Below are 18,481 nucleotides of genomic sequence, written 5' to 3' on the forward strand. Positions count from 1 at the left end.
AGGCAGGAGGCGAGGTCATGGAGGAATTTGAAAGCAAGCTGAGAATTTTAAAAGCGAGATATTGTTGGACCAAAAACCAATGTAGATGACCGAGAATGGGACACAGCGAGAGACAAGAACACGTGTAACTTTCAGCATGAGTTTCTTTCTGCTTTGCCCAGACTGTTCATAGCACCCCCTCATTTAATACCCCCCAACACACACACACACACGCACATTCACACGCACACACACACATTTACGCACACATGCACGCACACACACATACACATATGCACACACACACACACAGACGCACATACACATGTACACGCACATACGCACACATGCACGCACGCACACACACAGAGTCATAGAATCAGAGAGTCATAGAGGTTTACAGCATGGAAACAGGCCCTTCAGCCCAACTTGTCCATGCCGCCCTTTTTTTTTTAAATCCCGAAGCTAATCCCAATTGTCCACATTTGGCCCAAATCCCTCTATACCCATCGTGCCCATGTAACTATCTAAATGCTTTTTAAAAGACAAAATTGTACCTGCCCCTACTACTACCTCTGCCAGCTTGTTCCAGACACTCACCACCCTTTGTGTGAAAAAATTGCCCCTCTGGACACTTTTGTATCTCTCCCCTCTCACCTTAAACCTATGTCCTCTAGCTTTAGACTCCCCTACCTTTGGGAAAAGATATTGACTATCTACCTCGTCTATGCCCCTCATTATTTTATAGACCTCTATAAGGTGACCCCTCAGCCTCCTACGCTCCAGAGAAAAAAGTCCCAGTCTATCCAGCCTCTCCTTAGAACTCAATCCATCAAGTCCCGGTAGCATCCTAGTAAATCTTTTCTGCACTCTTTCTAGTTTAATAATATCCTTTCTATAATAGGGTGACCAGAATTGCACACAGTATTCCAAGTGTGGCCTTACCAATGTCTTGTACAACTTCAACAAGACGTCCCAACTCCTGTATTCAATGTTCTGACCGATGAAACCAACCATGCCAAATGCCTTCTTCAACATTCTGTCCACCTGTGACTCCACTTTCAAGGTGCTATGAACCTGTGCCCCGAGATCTCTTTGTTCTGTAACTCTCCCCAATGCCCTACCATTAACTGAGTAAGTCCTACCCTGGTTCAATCTACCAAAATGCATCACCTCGCATTTGTCTAAATTAAACTCCATCTGCCGTTCGTCAGCCCACTGGCCCAATTGATCAAGATCCCGTTGCAATTGGAGATAACTTTCTTCTCTGTCAACTATGCCACCAATCTTAGTGTCATCTGCAAACCTACTAACCATGCCTCCTATATTCTCATCCAAATCATTAATATAAATGACAAATAACAGTGGACCCTGCACTGATCCCTGAGGCACACCGCTGGTCACAGGTCTCCAGTTTGAAAAACAATCATCTACAACCACCTGTCAATAAGCCAATTTTGTATCCATTTAGATACCTCACCCTGAATCCTGTGAGATTTAATCTTATGCAACAACCTACCATGCGGCACCTTGTCAAAGACCTTGCTAAAGTCCATGTAGACAACATCAACTGCACTGCCCTCATCTACCTTCTTGGTTACCCCTTCAAAAAACGCAATCAAATTTGTGAGACATGATTTTCCACTCACAAAGCCATGCTGACTGTCCCTAATCAGTCCTGGCGTCTCTAAATGCCTGTAGATCCTGTCTCTCAAAATACCTTCCAACAATTTACCCACCACAGATGCGAGGCTCACTGGCCTGTAGTTCCCAGGCTTTTCACTGCAGCCCTTTTTAAACAAACATACACACATGCACACACACACACACTTACGCACACACTTACGCACACACACATACACACATGCGCACAGACACACGTACACGCACGCACACACATACACGTAAGCACAGTTCCCACAGGTCGGTCTATCTTGCTGATTCAGGTCAGTCAGTTGTTAGCTGTGCAAGTATCCTTCGCATGCAATTAGGGATGTTAATTTTTATTACCTTGTACAAACACGAGGTTGTTAGCAATCATAAAAGATTGTTCTGGTTCACGGGGCCCTGGGTTTTACAGCGCTGTTCCCTCTCAGCAGTTAGTGAGCTGGTTACTGAGTGTGCATCTGGCTGTCCAGTCACATTCCCAATCAACTGGAACAGGTTTTTTTCACTCCCTGTTTTTTTATGACTGCTTAGGGCCTTGGGATTTGTGTGGGAGCAATAAAAACCAAAAGCCCTAATCGCATCAGGGCAATCCTGCAAAATCACCAGGAATTTCAGAGAGAGAGAGAGGAATTTCAGAGTGAGAGGCACTGTGAACATTTACGGACTTCAGAATTTCCTTTGGCTGCAGCCAAGTGGGTAGGGAAATGCCAGCCTGCCTGAACCTGGTCAAAGGCTGCTTATCACCCTACCCATTCCATCTGGTTGTGAATTTGCTAGAAAGAGAGACATGTTGTCGAATCTTTTTGTCTTGCACTCATCAGGACAAATGCAAGAATATCAAATTTCAAACAATCGCAACAATTTATACTCCTGGAGGAAAAGGGCACCTATTGGTCGGCAAGTAAACTCTGATTGGCTGTGATGTTGCCATGGAGGAAGAAATGGGTGACTAGAGGCCCCTCCCAAGGTCCCAGGTAATTTTTTTAAAAGTGCAGGGCTTGAACATATTCCTTTTGTTTTCAGGGAACGAGTCTCTGCGTGTGACTGCGTGCCTCTTCCACCGTGTGTAAATGAGCCACATTATGGGCTTGACTGATTATCTTAAATGGGTTGTTAGTGTCGCTATTAGCACAGTTAGGATTGTTCCACAAGTGCTGCCCAGTCACAGAATCACATCTCACAGTTGACGTTTTGTTGGGAATGCATCCCTAAAATTCATTGGCCACTACTGGCACCAGGAGAACAAAAAAATTGGATCAGTTTGGTTTGATTGTTTCCACTCTTGCCTCCAAGTCAGTTGTAGGCTCGATCGAGGCCTTAGTCTAGTTCTTAGCGGGGGCTCTCTCCTGAGTGAGATGTTAATCTAAGGCCCTGCTCAGGTGGATGCTAAAGATCCCACTGACTGTTATTTTTAACTTTGCTTGAGATGTGGAATTCCCTGCCGCCAAAAGGCCTGCTGGGTTTTGTTGAGTGAGGGTTTCGAGGAAGATGGAGGGTAAATGGAGTTGAGGGACTGATCAACCTTCACCTAATTAAATGGCAGAACTGGCTTGAGGGGCCGAATGGACTCCTCCTGGTTCTAATGCTCTTAGAAATGGGGGACACTCTCACTGTCCTGGGCCACATTCTTGCCCTCAACCCAAAAGAGAACAACTGGTTATGGTTGTGGGATCTTGCTGTGTAGATACATGTTTTCCCAAATAACAGCAATCGCTGGATCGGGATAATGCACTAAAAGTGAAACCGTTTGAGAGGCCGGGGCCTTCGATTCTCCACCTGCTCCTCTATCTTCATGACTGTCCATACAAATGGTCTTTTGTAAGGATTGGGTCTTTCATGGGGAAATTCCTACACTCGGAAGGTCGTGATTCATAGAATCCCTACAGTGCAGGAGGAGACCATTCGGCCCATCGAGTCTGTACCGACCACAATCCCACCCAGACCCTATTCCCGTAACCCCACACATTTACCCTGCTAATCCCCCGACACTCGGGTCAATTTGGCATGGCCAATCAACCCCACCCGCACATCCCCGGACCGCGGGAGGAAACCGGAGCACCCGGAGGAAACCCACGTAGACACGGGGAGAACGCTCTTTGGAATTCTCTCCCCCACAGAGCTGTGCAGGCTCCATCGCTGAGTCATTTCAAGACTGGGATTGATAGAAGTCCAGGAGCTAAGGGGTACGGGGATGGTGCAGGAAGGTGGAGTCAAGATAAAAGATCAGCCGTAATCGTATTGTAAGGTGGAGCAGGCTCAAGGGTAGATACAGTGACATGGTAGTCATGTCGCTGGATTGGTACTCCCAAGGACCAGCCTAATATGGACGTATGAATTAGGAACAGGAGTAGGCCACTCAGCCCCTTGAGTCTGTGTCGCCATTCTGTAAGATCATAGCTGGTCAGATTGTAACCCCAATCCCACATTCCTGTCTACCCTCAATAACCTTTTACCCCTTTGTTAATCAAGAATCTATCCAGCTCTGCCTTAAAAATATTCAAAGACTTTGCTTCCACTGCCTTTTGAGGAAGAAAGTTCCAGAAAGGGTGGCACGGTAGCACAGTGGTTAGCACTGCTGCTTCACAGCTCCAGGGTCCCGGGTTCGATTCCCGGCTCGGGTCACTGTCTGTGTGGAGTTTGCACATTCTCCTCGTGTCTGCGTGGGTTTCCTCCGGGTGCTCCGGTTTCCTCCCACAGTCCAAAGATGTGCGGGTTAGGTTGATTGGCCAGGTTAAAAATTGCCCCTTCGAGTCCTGGGATGTGTAGGTTAGAGGGATTAGCGGGTAAATATGTTGGGGTAGGGCCTGGGTGGGATTGTGGTCGGTGCAGACTCGATGGGCCGAATGGCCTCCTCCTGCACTGTAGGGTTTCTATGATTTCTATGAAACTCACCACTGTCATCTGTTTAAAATGAGCGACCCCTTATTTTTCAAAAGTGACCCCTCGTTCTAGATTCTCCGACAAGAAGAAACGTTCTTTCCACCTCCATCCTGTCATAGAATTCCTGCAGCGCAGAAGGAGGCTATTCGGCCCATTGAGACAGCTCCAGCTCTTCGACAGAGCTTTTTACTCAGGTTCTATCTACATAACCCCACGTATTTAGCCTGTTAAGGGACAATTTAGCATGGCCAATCCATCTAAACTGCACATCTTTGGCTTGTGGGAGGAAACTGGAGCACCCGGAGGAAACCCACGCAGGCACGGGGAGAATGTGCAAACTCCACACAGACAGTGACCCGAGGCCAGGAATCAAACCCGGGTCCCTGGCGCTGTGAGGCTGCTGTGCTAACCCACAGTGCCACCATGTTGCCTTGTCAATACACCTCAGAATCTTAAATATTTCGCCTCTTACTCTTCTCAAGTCTAGTGGATACAAAGTCTAATGTTAGTCAAATAAACCTTCTCTGAACTGCTTTGAACACATTTACATCCTTTCTTAAATAAGGGGACCATTACACAATACTGCAAATGCCTCACCACTGTCCTGTACAACTGATGCATGACTCCCTTACTTTTGTAATCCATTCCCCTCACAATAAATAACAACATTCTATTTCTATGCTCTGGGGACAGAAGTTCAAATCCACCATGGCAATTATCATCATAGAATCCCTACAGTGCAGAAGGAGGCCATTCAGCCCATCGAGTCTGCACTGACCACAATCCCACCCAGCCCGATCTCCATAGCCCCATGTATTTACCCAAGTTAGTCTCCCTGACACTAAGTAGCAATTTAGCATGGCCAATCAATCTAACCCGCACATCTTTGGACTGTGGGAGGAAACCGGAGCACCCGGAGGAAACCCAAGCAGACACGGGGGGAATGTGCAAACTCCACACCGACAGTGACCCAAGCCGGGGATCGAACCCGGGTCCCTGGCGCTGTGAGGCAGCAGTGCTAACCCACTGTGCCACCGTGCTGCCCCTAATTAGTGGAATCTGAATTCAATTAATAAATCTGGAACTGAAAACAAGTCTCAGTGACGGTGACCATGAAACCATTGTTGATTGTTGTAAAAACCCATCTGGTTCACTAATATCCTTTAGGGAAGGAAATCTGCTGTCCTTACCTGGTCTGGCCTACATGTGAGTCCAGACCCACAGCAATGTGGTTGACACTGAGCTGTTCAAGGCCACTCAATTCAAAGGCAATTAGGGATGGGCAACAATTGCTGGCTTTGTCAGAGATGCCCACATCCCATGAAAGAATAAGGGATTTAAAACAAGAATTTTCCTTTTTGATGGTGATAGAAGGTGGTGTTACACCATCACACATGCCCCTTTTTGATGTGAGTGTTGTAACATGAACAGTGACTCCGTCTTTGCACTGTGACCCCAGTCAGAGCCAATACTACACAGAGACAAGTCCATTTACAACAGTAAGGTTTGCAAGTTCACCTGAAACAGTGTTATCCAGAAGGAAGGCCAGGTATCCTCCTTGAATGACGGGCATCATCAATAGGGCAAGAAGAAAGATGTCCAGGCTCCGTACACCTACACAGAACAATCCGGAAAGAGAGAAGAAAAACTATCACTAACCTTTGTTTAATAAAGAACTTCCATTTATATATCACCTTCACTACCTCAAGAAACTAGGGCGGCGCGGTGGCACAGCGGTTAGCACTGCTGCCTCACAGCGCCAGGGACCCAGGTTCAATTCCCAGCTTGGTTCACTGTCTGTGTGGAGTTTGCACATTCTCCCCATGTTTGTGTGGGTTTCCTCCGGGTGCTCCGCTTTCCTCCCACAGTCCAAAGCTGTGCGGGTTAGGTTAATTGGCCATGCTAAATTGACCCTCGTGTTAGGGGATTAGCAGGGTAAATATGTGGGGTCATGGGAATAGGGCCTGGGTGGGACTGTGTTTGGTGCAGACTCGATGGGCTGAATGGCCTTCTTCTGCACTGTAAGGATTCTATGATTCTATGACATCCCAAAATGTCTTACAACCAATTAAGGAATTTGAAATTGCAATCATTGTTGTAATGTAGGAGACGTGACTGCCAATTTGTGCTCAGCAAGCTCCCACAAGCAATCAATGGCCCAATAATCTAGTTGTGTGATGTTGGTTGAGGGATAAATATTGGCCAGGACACCCGGGACAACTCTGCTGTTTGTCTTCCAGATTGGATCTCCGAGGCAGGGTAGATTCAGAAAGAATGTTCCCGATGGTGGGGGAGCCCAGAACTAGGGGTCAGAGTTTGAGGATAAGGGGTAAACCTTTTAGAATTGAGGTGAGGAGACATTTCTTCACCCAGAGGGTGGTGAATGTGTGGAATTCACGATCACAGAAAATAGTTGAGGCCAAAACATTGTCTGATTTCAAGAAGAAATTAGATATAGCTCTTGGGGCTAAAGGGATCAAGAGATATGGGGAGGAAGGGGGGATCAGGATATTGAATTTGATGATCAGCCATGAACATAATGAATGGTGGAGCAGGCTTGAAGGGCCGAATGGTCTGTCCCTGCTTCTAGTTTCTATGTCCAAACTGAGAAAGTCTCAGTTAAATGTCTGGTTCGAAAGGCAGCACCTCTGATAGTGCAGCGCTCCCTACTACACTGGAGGGGTAATCTAGAACCTGCCCTCATGTCTCTGGAGTGGGTTTTGAACCCACAATCTCCTGTCTCAGAAGCAAGTGACATTTTATGAAATGCAACAACAACTGATATCTATATAGCACCTTCAAATGTAATGAAACAACTCAAGCTGCTTCACAAGGGCTTAATAAAACAAATGATGATTTCATGCCTCACCAGGAGATATCAGGTGGCCAAAAGCTCAGTCAGAGAGGGAGATTGGAGGAGTGTCTTGAGGGCAGAAAACGAGGTGGCGAGGTGGTGGAGAGGTTAAGGGAGGGAATTCCGGAGCTTAGGGCCCAGGCAAGCGAAGGCAGAGCAATGAAAATCAGAGTTACTGTTAAAAAATGAATTAACAATGAAAATCTCAGCAGAAACATGGAAACATAGAAAATAGGTGCAGGAGTAGGCCATTCGGCCCTTCAAGCCTGTACCACCATTCAATATGATCATGGCTGATCATGCACTTTCAGTATCCCACTCCCTCTTTCTCTCCATACTCCTTGATCCCTTTAGCTACAAGGGCCACGTCCAGCTCCCTCTCCAGCCTCCCGTCCATTGACTCTGTCTACCCTTCCTGCTGCCTCGGAAAAGCAGCCAGCATAATGAAGGGCCCCTCACACCCCGGACATTCTCTCTTCCACCTTCTTCCATCAGGAAAAAGATACAAAACTCTGAGGTCACGTACCAACCGACTCAAGAACAGCTTCTTCCCTGCTGCCATCAGACTTTTGAATGGACCTAACTCACACCTAAGTTGATCTTTCTCTGCACCCTAGCTGTGACTGTAACACTATATTATGCACTCTCTCGTTTCCTTCTCTATGTACGGTATGCTTTGTCTGTATAGTGCGCAAGAAACAATACTTTTCACTGTATACTAATACATGCGACAACAATAAATCAAATCAAGTCAAATCAAGCATTGAACATATCTAATGAACTGGTTTTCTGTGGTCGAGAATTCCACAGGTTCGGGCCTCTCTGAGTGAAGACGTTCTCCCGCATCTCAGTCCTGAATGGCTTACCCATTGTTCTTAGACTGTGACCCCTGGTCTGGTAGCTCGTACATGCATACAAACAAATGAATTAAGAGCTTGAATAGGCCATTCAGCCCCCTGGGCTGCTCCTTCATTCGATATGATCTGATTGTGACTATAACTGCACTTTCCTGTCCCTCCCTGATAACCATTGACTATCTTGTTAATCAGGAAACTATCAAACTCAACCTTAGACATATTCAATGACGCTGCCTCAATGGTTTCACCGTCCAATTCTTGGACTCCCAACAGTCTAAATTAGCATGAGCCAATGGGACAACATGTCTCCTCTCAAATCTCTCAATGCTTTCCCTCCTTAAATTTCATGTCAGCTGTTTCTTTATTGGCTTTTCAATGACAGGTACAGCACGGGGTTAGATACTGATTGAAGCTCCCTCTACACTGTCCCCATCAAACACTCCCAGGGCAGGTACAGCATGGGGTTAGATACAGAGTAAAGCTCCCTCTACACTGTCCCCATCAAACACACCCAGGACAGGTACAGCACGGGGTTAGATACAGAGTAAAGCTCCCTCTACACTGTCCCCATCAAACAGTCCCAGGGCAGGGACAGCCCGGGGTTAGATACAGATTAAAGCTCCCTCTACACTGTCCCCATCAAACAGTCCCAGGGCAGGGACAGCCCGGGGTTAGATACAGATTAAAGCACCCTCTACACTGTCCCCATCAAACACTCCCAGGACAGGTACAGCACGGGGTTAGATACAGATTAAAGCACCCTCAACACTGTCCCCATCAAACACTCCCAGGACAGGTACAGCACGGGGTTAGATACAGAGTAAAGCTCCCTCTACACTGTCCCCATCAAACACTCCCAGGGCAGGGACAGCCCGGGGTTAGATACAGAGTGAAGCTCCCTCTACACTGTCCCCATCAAACACTCCCAGGGCAGGGACAGCACGGGGTTAGATACAGAGTAAAGCTCCCTCTACACTGTCCCCATCAAACAGTCCCAGGACAGGGACAGCACGGGGTTAGATACAGATTAAAGCACCCTCCACACTGTCCCCATCAAACACTCCCAGGACAGGTACAGCACGGGGTTAGATACAGATTAAAGCACCCTCTACACTGTCCCCATCAAACACTCCCAGGACAGGTACAGCACGGGGTTAGATACAAATTAAAGCACCCTCAACACTGTCCCCATCAAACACTCCCAGGACAGGTACAGCACGGGGTTAGATACAGAGTAAAGCTCCCTCTACACTGTCCCCATCAAACACTCCCAGGGCAGGTACAGCATGGGGTTAGATACAGAGTAAAGGTCTCTCTACACTGTCCCCATTAAACACTCCCAGGACAGGTGCAGCACGGGGTTAGATACAGAGTAAAGCTCCCTCTACACTGTCCCCATCAAACATTTCCAGGTCAGGTACAGCACGGGGTTAGATACAGAGTAAAGCTCCCTCTACACTGTCCCCATCAAACATTCCCAGGACAGGGACAGCCCGGGGTTAGATACAGAGTAAAGCTCCTTCCACACTTTCCCCATCAAACACAGTAAGAAGTCTCACAACACCAGGTTAAAGTCTAACAGGTTTATTTGGTAGCAAAAGCCACTAGCTTTTGGAGCGCTGCTCCTTCATCAGGTGACACCTGTTGGACTTTAACCTGGTCTTTGTGAGACTTCTTACTGTGTTTGCCCCAGTCCACCGCCGGCATCTCCACATCATGGCATCAAACACTCCCAGGACAGTATGGTACGGGGTTAGATACAGAGTAAAGCTCCCTCTGCACTGTCCCCCATCAAACACTCCCAGGACAGGTACAGCACGGGGTTAGATACAGAGTAAAGCTCCCTCTGCACTGTCCCCCATCAAACACTTGTTGAAGAAACATTTTTATAAATGAAAGCAGCACCAACAGAAATGCTTTACTTTGTAAATGTAACTTTGACCTTGAGAAAGACTCAACTTTAACTGTGAGTAAAACAAAGTGCCTATCAACTTAACGTCACAGCATTGCGTACTTACACATTGTTCGGGGTTATTTTATTACCTGTTACAATGAAATCGGGGTTGCGGACGAACCAATGAGGGGTGAGCAGTGCCATGAACATGGTGAACCCGATGATGAAAATATTCCTGCCAGAGTCGATGTTGGTGTACTGAAAATACGAGACTCCGACAGACACGGCCATTGTGTAGGTGACACTGAGTACCCCACCTGTACAGAGTCAACAGATAACTCACTCGCAAAGTCAAACTCTCAGGCCCAGTCAAACATGGGGCTCCAAATAACACAAATCTGATCATAACAACCCCTTAAATATAATACGCCCCTCCCCATTATAAAAGGGGTGACACGGTGGCACGGTGGTTAGCACTGCTGCCTCTCAGTGCCAGGGACCCGGGTTCGATTCCCAGCTTGGGTCACTGTCTATGTGGAATTTGCACATTCTCCCCATGTCTGCATGGGTTCCCTCCGGGTGCTCCAGTTTCTTCCCACAGTCCAAAGATGTGCGGATTAGGTGGATTGGCCATGCTAGATTGCCCCTTAGTGTCAGGGGGACTAGCTAGGGTAATTGCATGGGGTTATGGGGATAGAGCCTGGGTGAGAATGTGGTTGGTGCAGACTCGATGGGCCAAATGGCCTCCTTCTACACTGTTTGATTCTATGATTTTATAAAACACCCTGTTGAGGCAACCCACTCGTACAACTTACCCTTCTAGATAACACACTGCCTTCAATATGACACTCTTCACCAATATAACAGGCCCCTGGTATAACACAGAACATTTGGTTCGGAGGCATGAATTCTACCCTGCACTAAAAGGCCCCACTCGAGCTATTGACAGAGGCAGGATTAGACTCACCGTGGATGGCAGCTGGGATGGTCGTCAGGAAATATGTCAACTTGGCAGACATCCCGACCAGAATGCACAGCGCGGCTGCGATCTGAACCGAATGTCGAGATTCTGCCTATTGGAAAAAGAGGAGAGTGTCAATGGGAGTCAACATTGGCACAAAGGCAGTGGGTCCCATGTAGCAATACTCCCAAAGAATTCAGAAATCATCTGCAACTTTAACTCAGTCAAACATCGCAAAGCACTTCTTAAAATTCATTCGTGGGACACGGGACATCGCTGGCTGGGCCAGCGTTTATTGCCCATCCCTCGTTGCCTGAGGGCAGTTGAGAGTCAACCACATTGCTGCGGCTCTGGAGTCACATGTAGGCCAGACCGGGTAAGGACGGGAGATTTCCTTCCCTAAAGGACATTAGTGAATCAGATGGGTTTTTCTGGCAATCGGCAATGGTTTCATGGTCGTCAGTAGATTCTTAATTCCACCACCCGCTGTGGCGGGATTCGAACCCCGAGTCCCCAGAACATTAGCTGAGTTTCTGGATTAATAGTCTAGCGATAATACCACTGGGCCACAGCCTACCCACCACTTCACACGAGTATTCTCTGACACGGTCTTAACGAGCGACTGAGAGAGAGAGAGAGAGAGGGAGAGAGTGTGAGAGAGAGAGAGAGAGAGAGAGGTGGAGAGGCACAGAGATCCAGAGTAGGATTGGTTTCAGGAGAAATTCCAGGGTTTAGGGTCTGGACACGAGTGATGGAGTTCTGGAACATGCAAGAGACTAGAATTGGAGGAGCGCAGAGATCTTAGAGGGTAGGAAGAGGTGACAGAGATTGGGAGGGGGGTAACGCTATGGAGAGATTTGAACACAAATTTGAGAATTTATAAATTGTAGGAGGCCTCTCTGACCAGATGAGATGAGCTCATGGGCTTATGTCTGTGGTATTGGTGGTAGAGGCAACATTAATTGTGTTACGATGCGGAGGTTGCCCCTCTTTTGAGACGTAACAACGAATCCCCCAAAGAGGAATACCTCGCCTCGTAATCTGTTAAAGGTGTGTGGGGAGGTGTAAACTGTCCTTCAGTGACTTTCAGTGGGTGACGAACAGAAATATCCGACACTCACTTTAAAATAAACATTTAACTATTTATTTATGTAACTAACCGGGAGCTTTAACTAAGCAAGTAACGTACCGAGTAAAATAAGATTCTACTGGAATGCTGTTCAAATAAATACAAGGACCATTCATTAACAAAAAATTAATAATAGAATTTAGTCACTCTCAAAAATATATACAACCAGGTTTTGTGTCTTTCGGAACCTTCTGGAATTGTTGATTTCTCTGTCTGTAAGTTCTTTTTGATTTGGTACCTTTCGCTGGTTAAATGGTGCGTTCTCTTAAGAGATGTCTGAAGCTGGCGGGTGGAGAGCTGCTCTCTCCCTCTTGAGACTTGAGAGGTGGCAGTTGCTATCTCCTCTGTTTTCCCCCTTGCACACTCTTTTATACCTGTGATGACCTATCAATTATCCTACACTAGCATTGGTCTGCTGTTGTCAACAACATCAAATTCAAATCTTATAGGTTCTTGGTAGCTGAGTGCCTGCTTTAAATTGATTGGGCAAAATTCCAACACAAACAGGTTGTCTTTGTCAAGACGACTGCTTGACTTTTTCGATACAAATGTTTCCGCTTGGATTCTGGTTATACTTTCCATTTTAAACCTGTAACCCCATGAAACAAAAGACCAGTTTTTTAGGAACCACGCAATGCTTTTCTTTCCTCCAGCATTTTAACAATTTTTTACATCTTTATCGACATCACATTCCTACTTCACAAACTCAACTTTGCAACAATGAGGTCAAGTGATTGAGGGGAGAAGATGAAGTGTTGCAGCAATTGATATGTTTCTATTCAGTGTCAATCAGAGACCAGTGTATCTATTGTCTCGGTGAGTTTAATTGCATTTTCAGGCAAGTTGAACATTATGGGACTCGTCACAGGGCACTGCGTCCATACTGAATTATTCACTCTGCCAATCATGTGATTCTAGAGCAATCCATTCAATGATATATCAGGAAGATCCTTGCATTTGTATAGCATCTTTCATCAGAATTTCCCAAAGCACTTTACAACCAATCAAGTGCTTTGGATTTGAAGTGTAGTTCCATCGAATCCCTCCAATGTAGAAGGAGGCCATTCAACCCATCAAATCTGCATCGACCTTCCAAAAGAGCACTTTGGATAGGTCCACTCCCCCAACCTATCCCTGTCACCCTACGCATCAGAACATAAGAACTAGGAGCAGGAGTAGGCCATCTGGCCCCTCGAGCCTGCTCCGTCATTCAACAAGATCACAGCTGATCTTTTTGCAGTTACCCACCCGCTCATCATAACCCTTAATTCCTTTATTGTTCAAAATTTATCTATCCTTGCCTTAAAAACCATTCAATGAGATGCTGCCAGACCCATTGAGTTTATCCAGTTTTGATTTGAGTTCTCCTGGCCAATATTCATCACTCGACAAGCATGGCTTAAGAACCGATTCCCGGCTCATTTACCACATTGCGGTTGCGAGAGTTTGCCCTGCACAAATTGGCTGCCGCATTTCCTGCACCATGGGCGGGATTTTCCCAGCCCTTCCCGCCAACGGGATCGTCTGGTCTAGCTGAAATCGACCCAGGACGGGCAAGCCATGCAGAACGCCATGGACTTTGGTGAGCCTGGAGGGTCCCACTGGCGGCCAACTCTGCCAAGGGAAGATCTGCTGTGGCAGAGGAGATAGGGGAGGTGGGTGCTGGAAAATTCCGGCCTGTAACACCTCAAAAGGCAATCCATGTTCCCAACTCCATATCCTCCTTTGGTTCCCCATTCATCTCAGGATGATGCTTCATGGAATATTACTGCGTGGATAAGGCAGTAATCCACCTCCACCCACAGTGAGAACAATGGAGAGCGGTGTTTGCGTGCAGAAAGGGTGGGCTACACAAGAGCAGCTCGGTTGGAACTCTGCCTCAAAGACTTGTCTCCTTGCGGGTAACAAAGGGAGAGATGGTGGATAATGCTCGCAGACTTATATCTGAGTTTCCTCATGGGGCTCAGTGCCCTGTGAATATTTTCCAAGGGCGTTTCCATTTATTGCCACGAGTTTCCCTCAACCATATGACGAGGCCCCTGTAAAACAGTCATGTTCCAATTATCACTGCCAATTAACATTCCTCAGGGAGGCGGTGTGACATTGTCTCCGCATACCTTTGACACTTGACTTCCTTGCCAATGTGTTAAAGGTTATTGGCCCTAGACCGGATTGAATACTTGGAGTAATATTGGCTGTCTTTTGATTCAGGGGATTGTTATTCTTCCTTGTTTATCTGGCTCTGTCCCTCAGTTGCATTTTTATTGTCGACATCGTCCTTTTACTTGGCTGCTCTGTCATTTCTACCTCTATACTTGCCCCATCCACTCCCATCCACTGACTCTGTCTACACTTCCTGCTGCCTCGGCAAAGCAGCCAGCATAATTAAGGACCCCACGCACCCCGGACATTCTCTCTTCCACCTTCTTTCGTTGGGAAAAAGATACAAAAGTCTGAGGTCACGGACCAACCGACTCAAGAACAGCTTCTTCCCAGCTGCTGCCAGACTTTTGAATGGACTGACCTTGCATTAAGTTGATCTTTCTCTACACCCTAGCTATGACTGTAACACTACATTCTCTCTCGTTTCCTTCTCTATGAACGGTATGCTTTGTCTGTATAGCGCGCAAGAAACAATACTTTTCACTGTATGTTAATACATGTGACAATAATAAATCAAATCAAATATTCCTGATTCTCTGTCAACTGGTAAGCTGGGGGTGATTGGGGTTTGCCCAAGGGTCTCATCCGTCTGTTCAAATTCCCGCACGGCAGCACCTTCCAGATTGCTGTATGGGGGCGGGTGGACGGGGATGGGGGGAAACAGAACATTGTCAATCAAAGACTCAGGGTAATTCTCCGAGGGAACCTTCGTTCAAATCCCACCACGGCTCAGCTTCCCGGCTCGGGTCACTGTCTGTGTGGAGTTTGCACATTCTCCTCGTGTCTGCGTGGGTTTCCTCCGGGTGCTCCGGTTTCCTCCCACAGTCCAAAGATGCGCAGGTTAGGTTGATTGGCCAGGTTAAAAAAAATATTGCCCCTTAGAGTCCTGGGATGCGTCGGTTAGAGGGATTAGCAGGTAAAATATGTGGGGGTAGGGCCTGGGTGGGATTGTGGTCGGTGCAGACTCGATGGGCCGAATGGCCTCCTTCTGCACTGTAGGGTTTCTATGATTTCTATGACGGCAGATGGTGAAATTTGAAACCAATAAAAATCTGGAATTAAAAGTCTGATGATGACCGTGAAAAAATGGTCGATTGTCGGAAAAACCCATCCGGCTCAGTAATGTCCTTTAGGGAAGGAAATCTGCCGTCCTTACTCAGTTTGGCCGACATGTGACTCCAAACCGACAGCAATGTGGTTCACCGCCCTCTGAAATGGCCGTGAGACACTCAGTTCACGGGACAATCAGAATGGGCAATAAACACTGACCCAGACAGCGACACCTGACACCCATGAATGAATTAAAAAAAGCTCCTCTAGCCCTTCAACCTCCCCAAGATCTCTTGCGCTCCTTCAATTCTGACACTTGTACAACCCCCAGTCTCATCGCACTGGCCCTGACTGCTGTGTCTTCATCATGTGGAGATGCCGGCGTTGGACTGGGGTAAACTTCCTGTTGGGGAGCACTTCAGCGGTCACGGGCATTCGGCCTCTGATATTCGGGTAAGCGTTCTCCAAGGCGGCCTTCGCGACACACGACAGCGCAGAGTCGCGGAGCAGAGACTGATAGCCAGGTTCCGCACACACAAGGACGGCCTCAACCGGGATATTGGGTTTATGTCACACTATTTCACATAAATATTTCTGCTTTTTTCCTCCTGAGTCTTTATCATGCGATCCTAGAATCAGAATTTATGTCACACTATTTGTAACTCCCACAGTTGCGTGGACCTGCAGAGTTTCACTGGCTGTCTTGTCTGGAGACAATACACATCTTTTTAGCCTGTCTTGATGCTCTCTCCACTCCCATTGTTTTGTTTCTTAAAGACTGGATTAGTTGTAAGTATTCGCATTCCAACCATTATTCATGTAAATTGAGTCTGTGTCTTATAAGTTCTGTTTGTGAACAGAATTCCCACTCACCTGAAGAAGGGGCTCAGAGCCTCGAAAGCTTGTGTGGCTTTTGCTACCAAATAAACCTGTTGGACTTTAACCTGGTGTTGTTAAACTTCTTACTGTGTCTTCATCTGCAGGGTTCCTAAGCGCTGGAATTCGACCCCTAAACCTCTTCATCTCTCACTCTTAGAGACACCCGTTAAAAGCCTAAGGTAAAGTCTCTCCTGTCTGATCATTGCTCGAGAGGCCCCCTTTGCACCGCATTAAAGGTACTTTATTTTTTATTTTTTTGCTCCATCCTCCAGTTACAAAGTCAATGCTCAGTGGGCAGCAGAGTGGTGCAGTGGTTAGCACTGCTGCCTCATTTAATTTTTTAAAATTTGATTTGATTTATTATTGTCACATGTATGAGAATACAGCTAAAAGTATTGTTTCTTGCGCACTATACAGACAAAGCATACCGTTCATAGAGAAGGAAATGAGAGAGTGCAGAATGTAGTGTTAGAGTCATAGCTAGGGTGTAGAGAAAGATCAACTTAGTGCGAGGTAAGTCCATTCAAAAGTCTGACGGCAGCAGGGAAGAAGCTGTTCTTGAGTCGATTGGTACGTGACCTCAGACTTTTGTACCTTTTTCCCAATGGAAGAAGGTGGAAGAGAGAAAGTCCGGGGTGCGTGGTGTCCTTAATTATGCTGGCTGCTTTTCCGAGGCAGCGGGAAGTGTAGACAGAGTCAATGGATGGGAGGCTGGTTTGCGTGATGGATTGGGCTACATTCACGACCTTTTGTCTTTCTTTAGCGCCAGGGACCCTGGTTTAATTCCAGCCTTGGGTCACTGTCTGTGCGGAGTTTACACATTCTCCTCGTGTCTGCATGGGTTTCCTCCAGGTGCTCAATTTTCCTCCCACAGTCCAAAGATGTGATGGGTTAGGTGGATTGGCCCATGCTAAATTGACCGTAGTGTTAGGGGGACTAGCTAGGATAAATGAGAGTTATGGGATTAGTGTAGGACCTGGGTGGGATTGTGGTTGGTATAGACTCAATGGGCCGAATGGCCTCCTTCTGTACTGTCGGGATTCTATGATTCTATGAATGGACCAGGCAAACCTGAATCCAGCTCCTTACTTACTCCACAAACCAAATTCAAATTGAATCCAATTCATGGTCCCCGCAGGAGAGATAGGCACAAAACTGATAAAAACAGATACTAACAGTAGATCCTAGCCAGAAGTGGTGTAGTGAGATTGCCATTCGACTGGAGGGCCATGATAATGCTCTGGAGATCTTGGTTTAAATCCCATCACAGACAATGGTGAAAGGTGCTTTATGATGCGTGGGCTGTGGGGGTCGCTGGCTGGTCCTTGAACTGAGTGGTTTGCTCAACGTCAATCATATTGGAGTCGCAGAGTTATGTCCAACCTAGAAACTAGGAGCAGGAGTAGGCCATTCAGCCCTTCATGCCTGCTCCCCCATTCGATATGATCATGGCTGATTCTCTGTCTCCCCATACTTCATGAGACATTTAGGGTCTAGAAATCCATTTATTAGGGGAGGCGATGGCTTAGTGGTATTATCGCTAGACTATTAATCCAGAAACTCAGCTAATGTTCTGGGGGACCCGGGTTCTCATCCTGCCACAGCAGATGGTGGAATTTGAAGTCAATAAAAAAGATCTGGAATTAAGAATGATGACCATGAAATCATTGTCAGAAGAACGCATCTCGTCCACAAATGTCCTTTCGGGAAGGAAATCTGCCGTCCTTATCCAGTCTGGCCTACATGTGACTCCAGAGCCACAGCAATGTGGTTGAGTTTTTAACTGCCCTCCAAGGGCAAGTAAGGATGGGCAATAAATGCTGGCCAGCCAGCAAAGCCCATGTCCCATGAATGAATAAAAATAAAAATTCCTTCTTAAATATATTCAGTGATTTGGCCTCCACAGCTTTCTGTGGCAGCGAATTCCACAGGTTCACCACCCTCTGAGTGAAGAAGTTTCTCCTCAGCTCAATCTGAAATGACACCCTCCTCTGACCTTTGTTGCCCTCCGTTTTCCCTCTTCATTCCCATTTTCCCACTTCCCTCCATCTCAGCCTGAATCCAATACTGGACCAGAATTTCATGTCTCCTCAGCAGAGGGGGAAGATAGAATCATAGAATCCCTACAGTGCAGAAGGAGGCCATTTGACCCATCGAGCCTGCACCG

At 46.9% G+C, this 18,481-nt stretch overlaps 1 protein-coding gene across 1 annotated transcript in view; it reads right to left on the reverse strand.

The window, feature by feature from the left end:
* The window catches only part of LOC144504116 (solute carrier family 23 member 3-like), a 56,078-nt gene that overhangs the window by 24,589 nt on the left and 13,008 nt on the right, over positions 1–18,481 (reverse strand). The window contains exons 4-6 of the mRNA XM_078229292.1: positions 11,100–11,205; positions 10,282–10,449; positions 6,046–6,141 (exon numbers count right to left, since the gene is read on the reverse strand). Of these exons, the coding sequence (XP_078085418.1) occupies positions 6,046–6,141; positions 10,282–10,449; positions 11,100–11,205 (370 nt within the window). The remainder of the gene's footprint in view (positions 1–6,045; positions 6,142–10,281; positions 10,450–11,099; positions 11,206–18,481) is intronic.

Source organism: Mustelus asterias, chromosome 14 (genome assembly GCF_964213995.1).
Source record: "Mustelus asterias chromosome 14, sMusAst1.hap1.1, whole genome shotgun sequence".
NCBI lineage: Eukaryota > Metazoa > Chordata > Chondrichthyes > Carcharhiniformes > Triakidae > Mustelus > Mustelus asterias.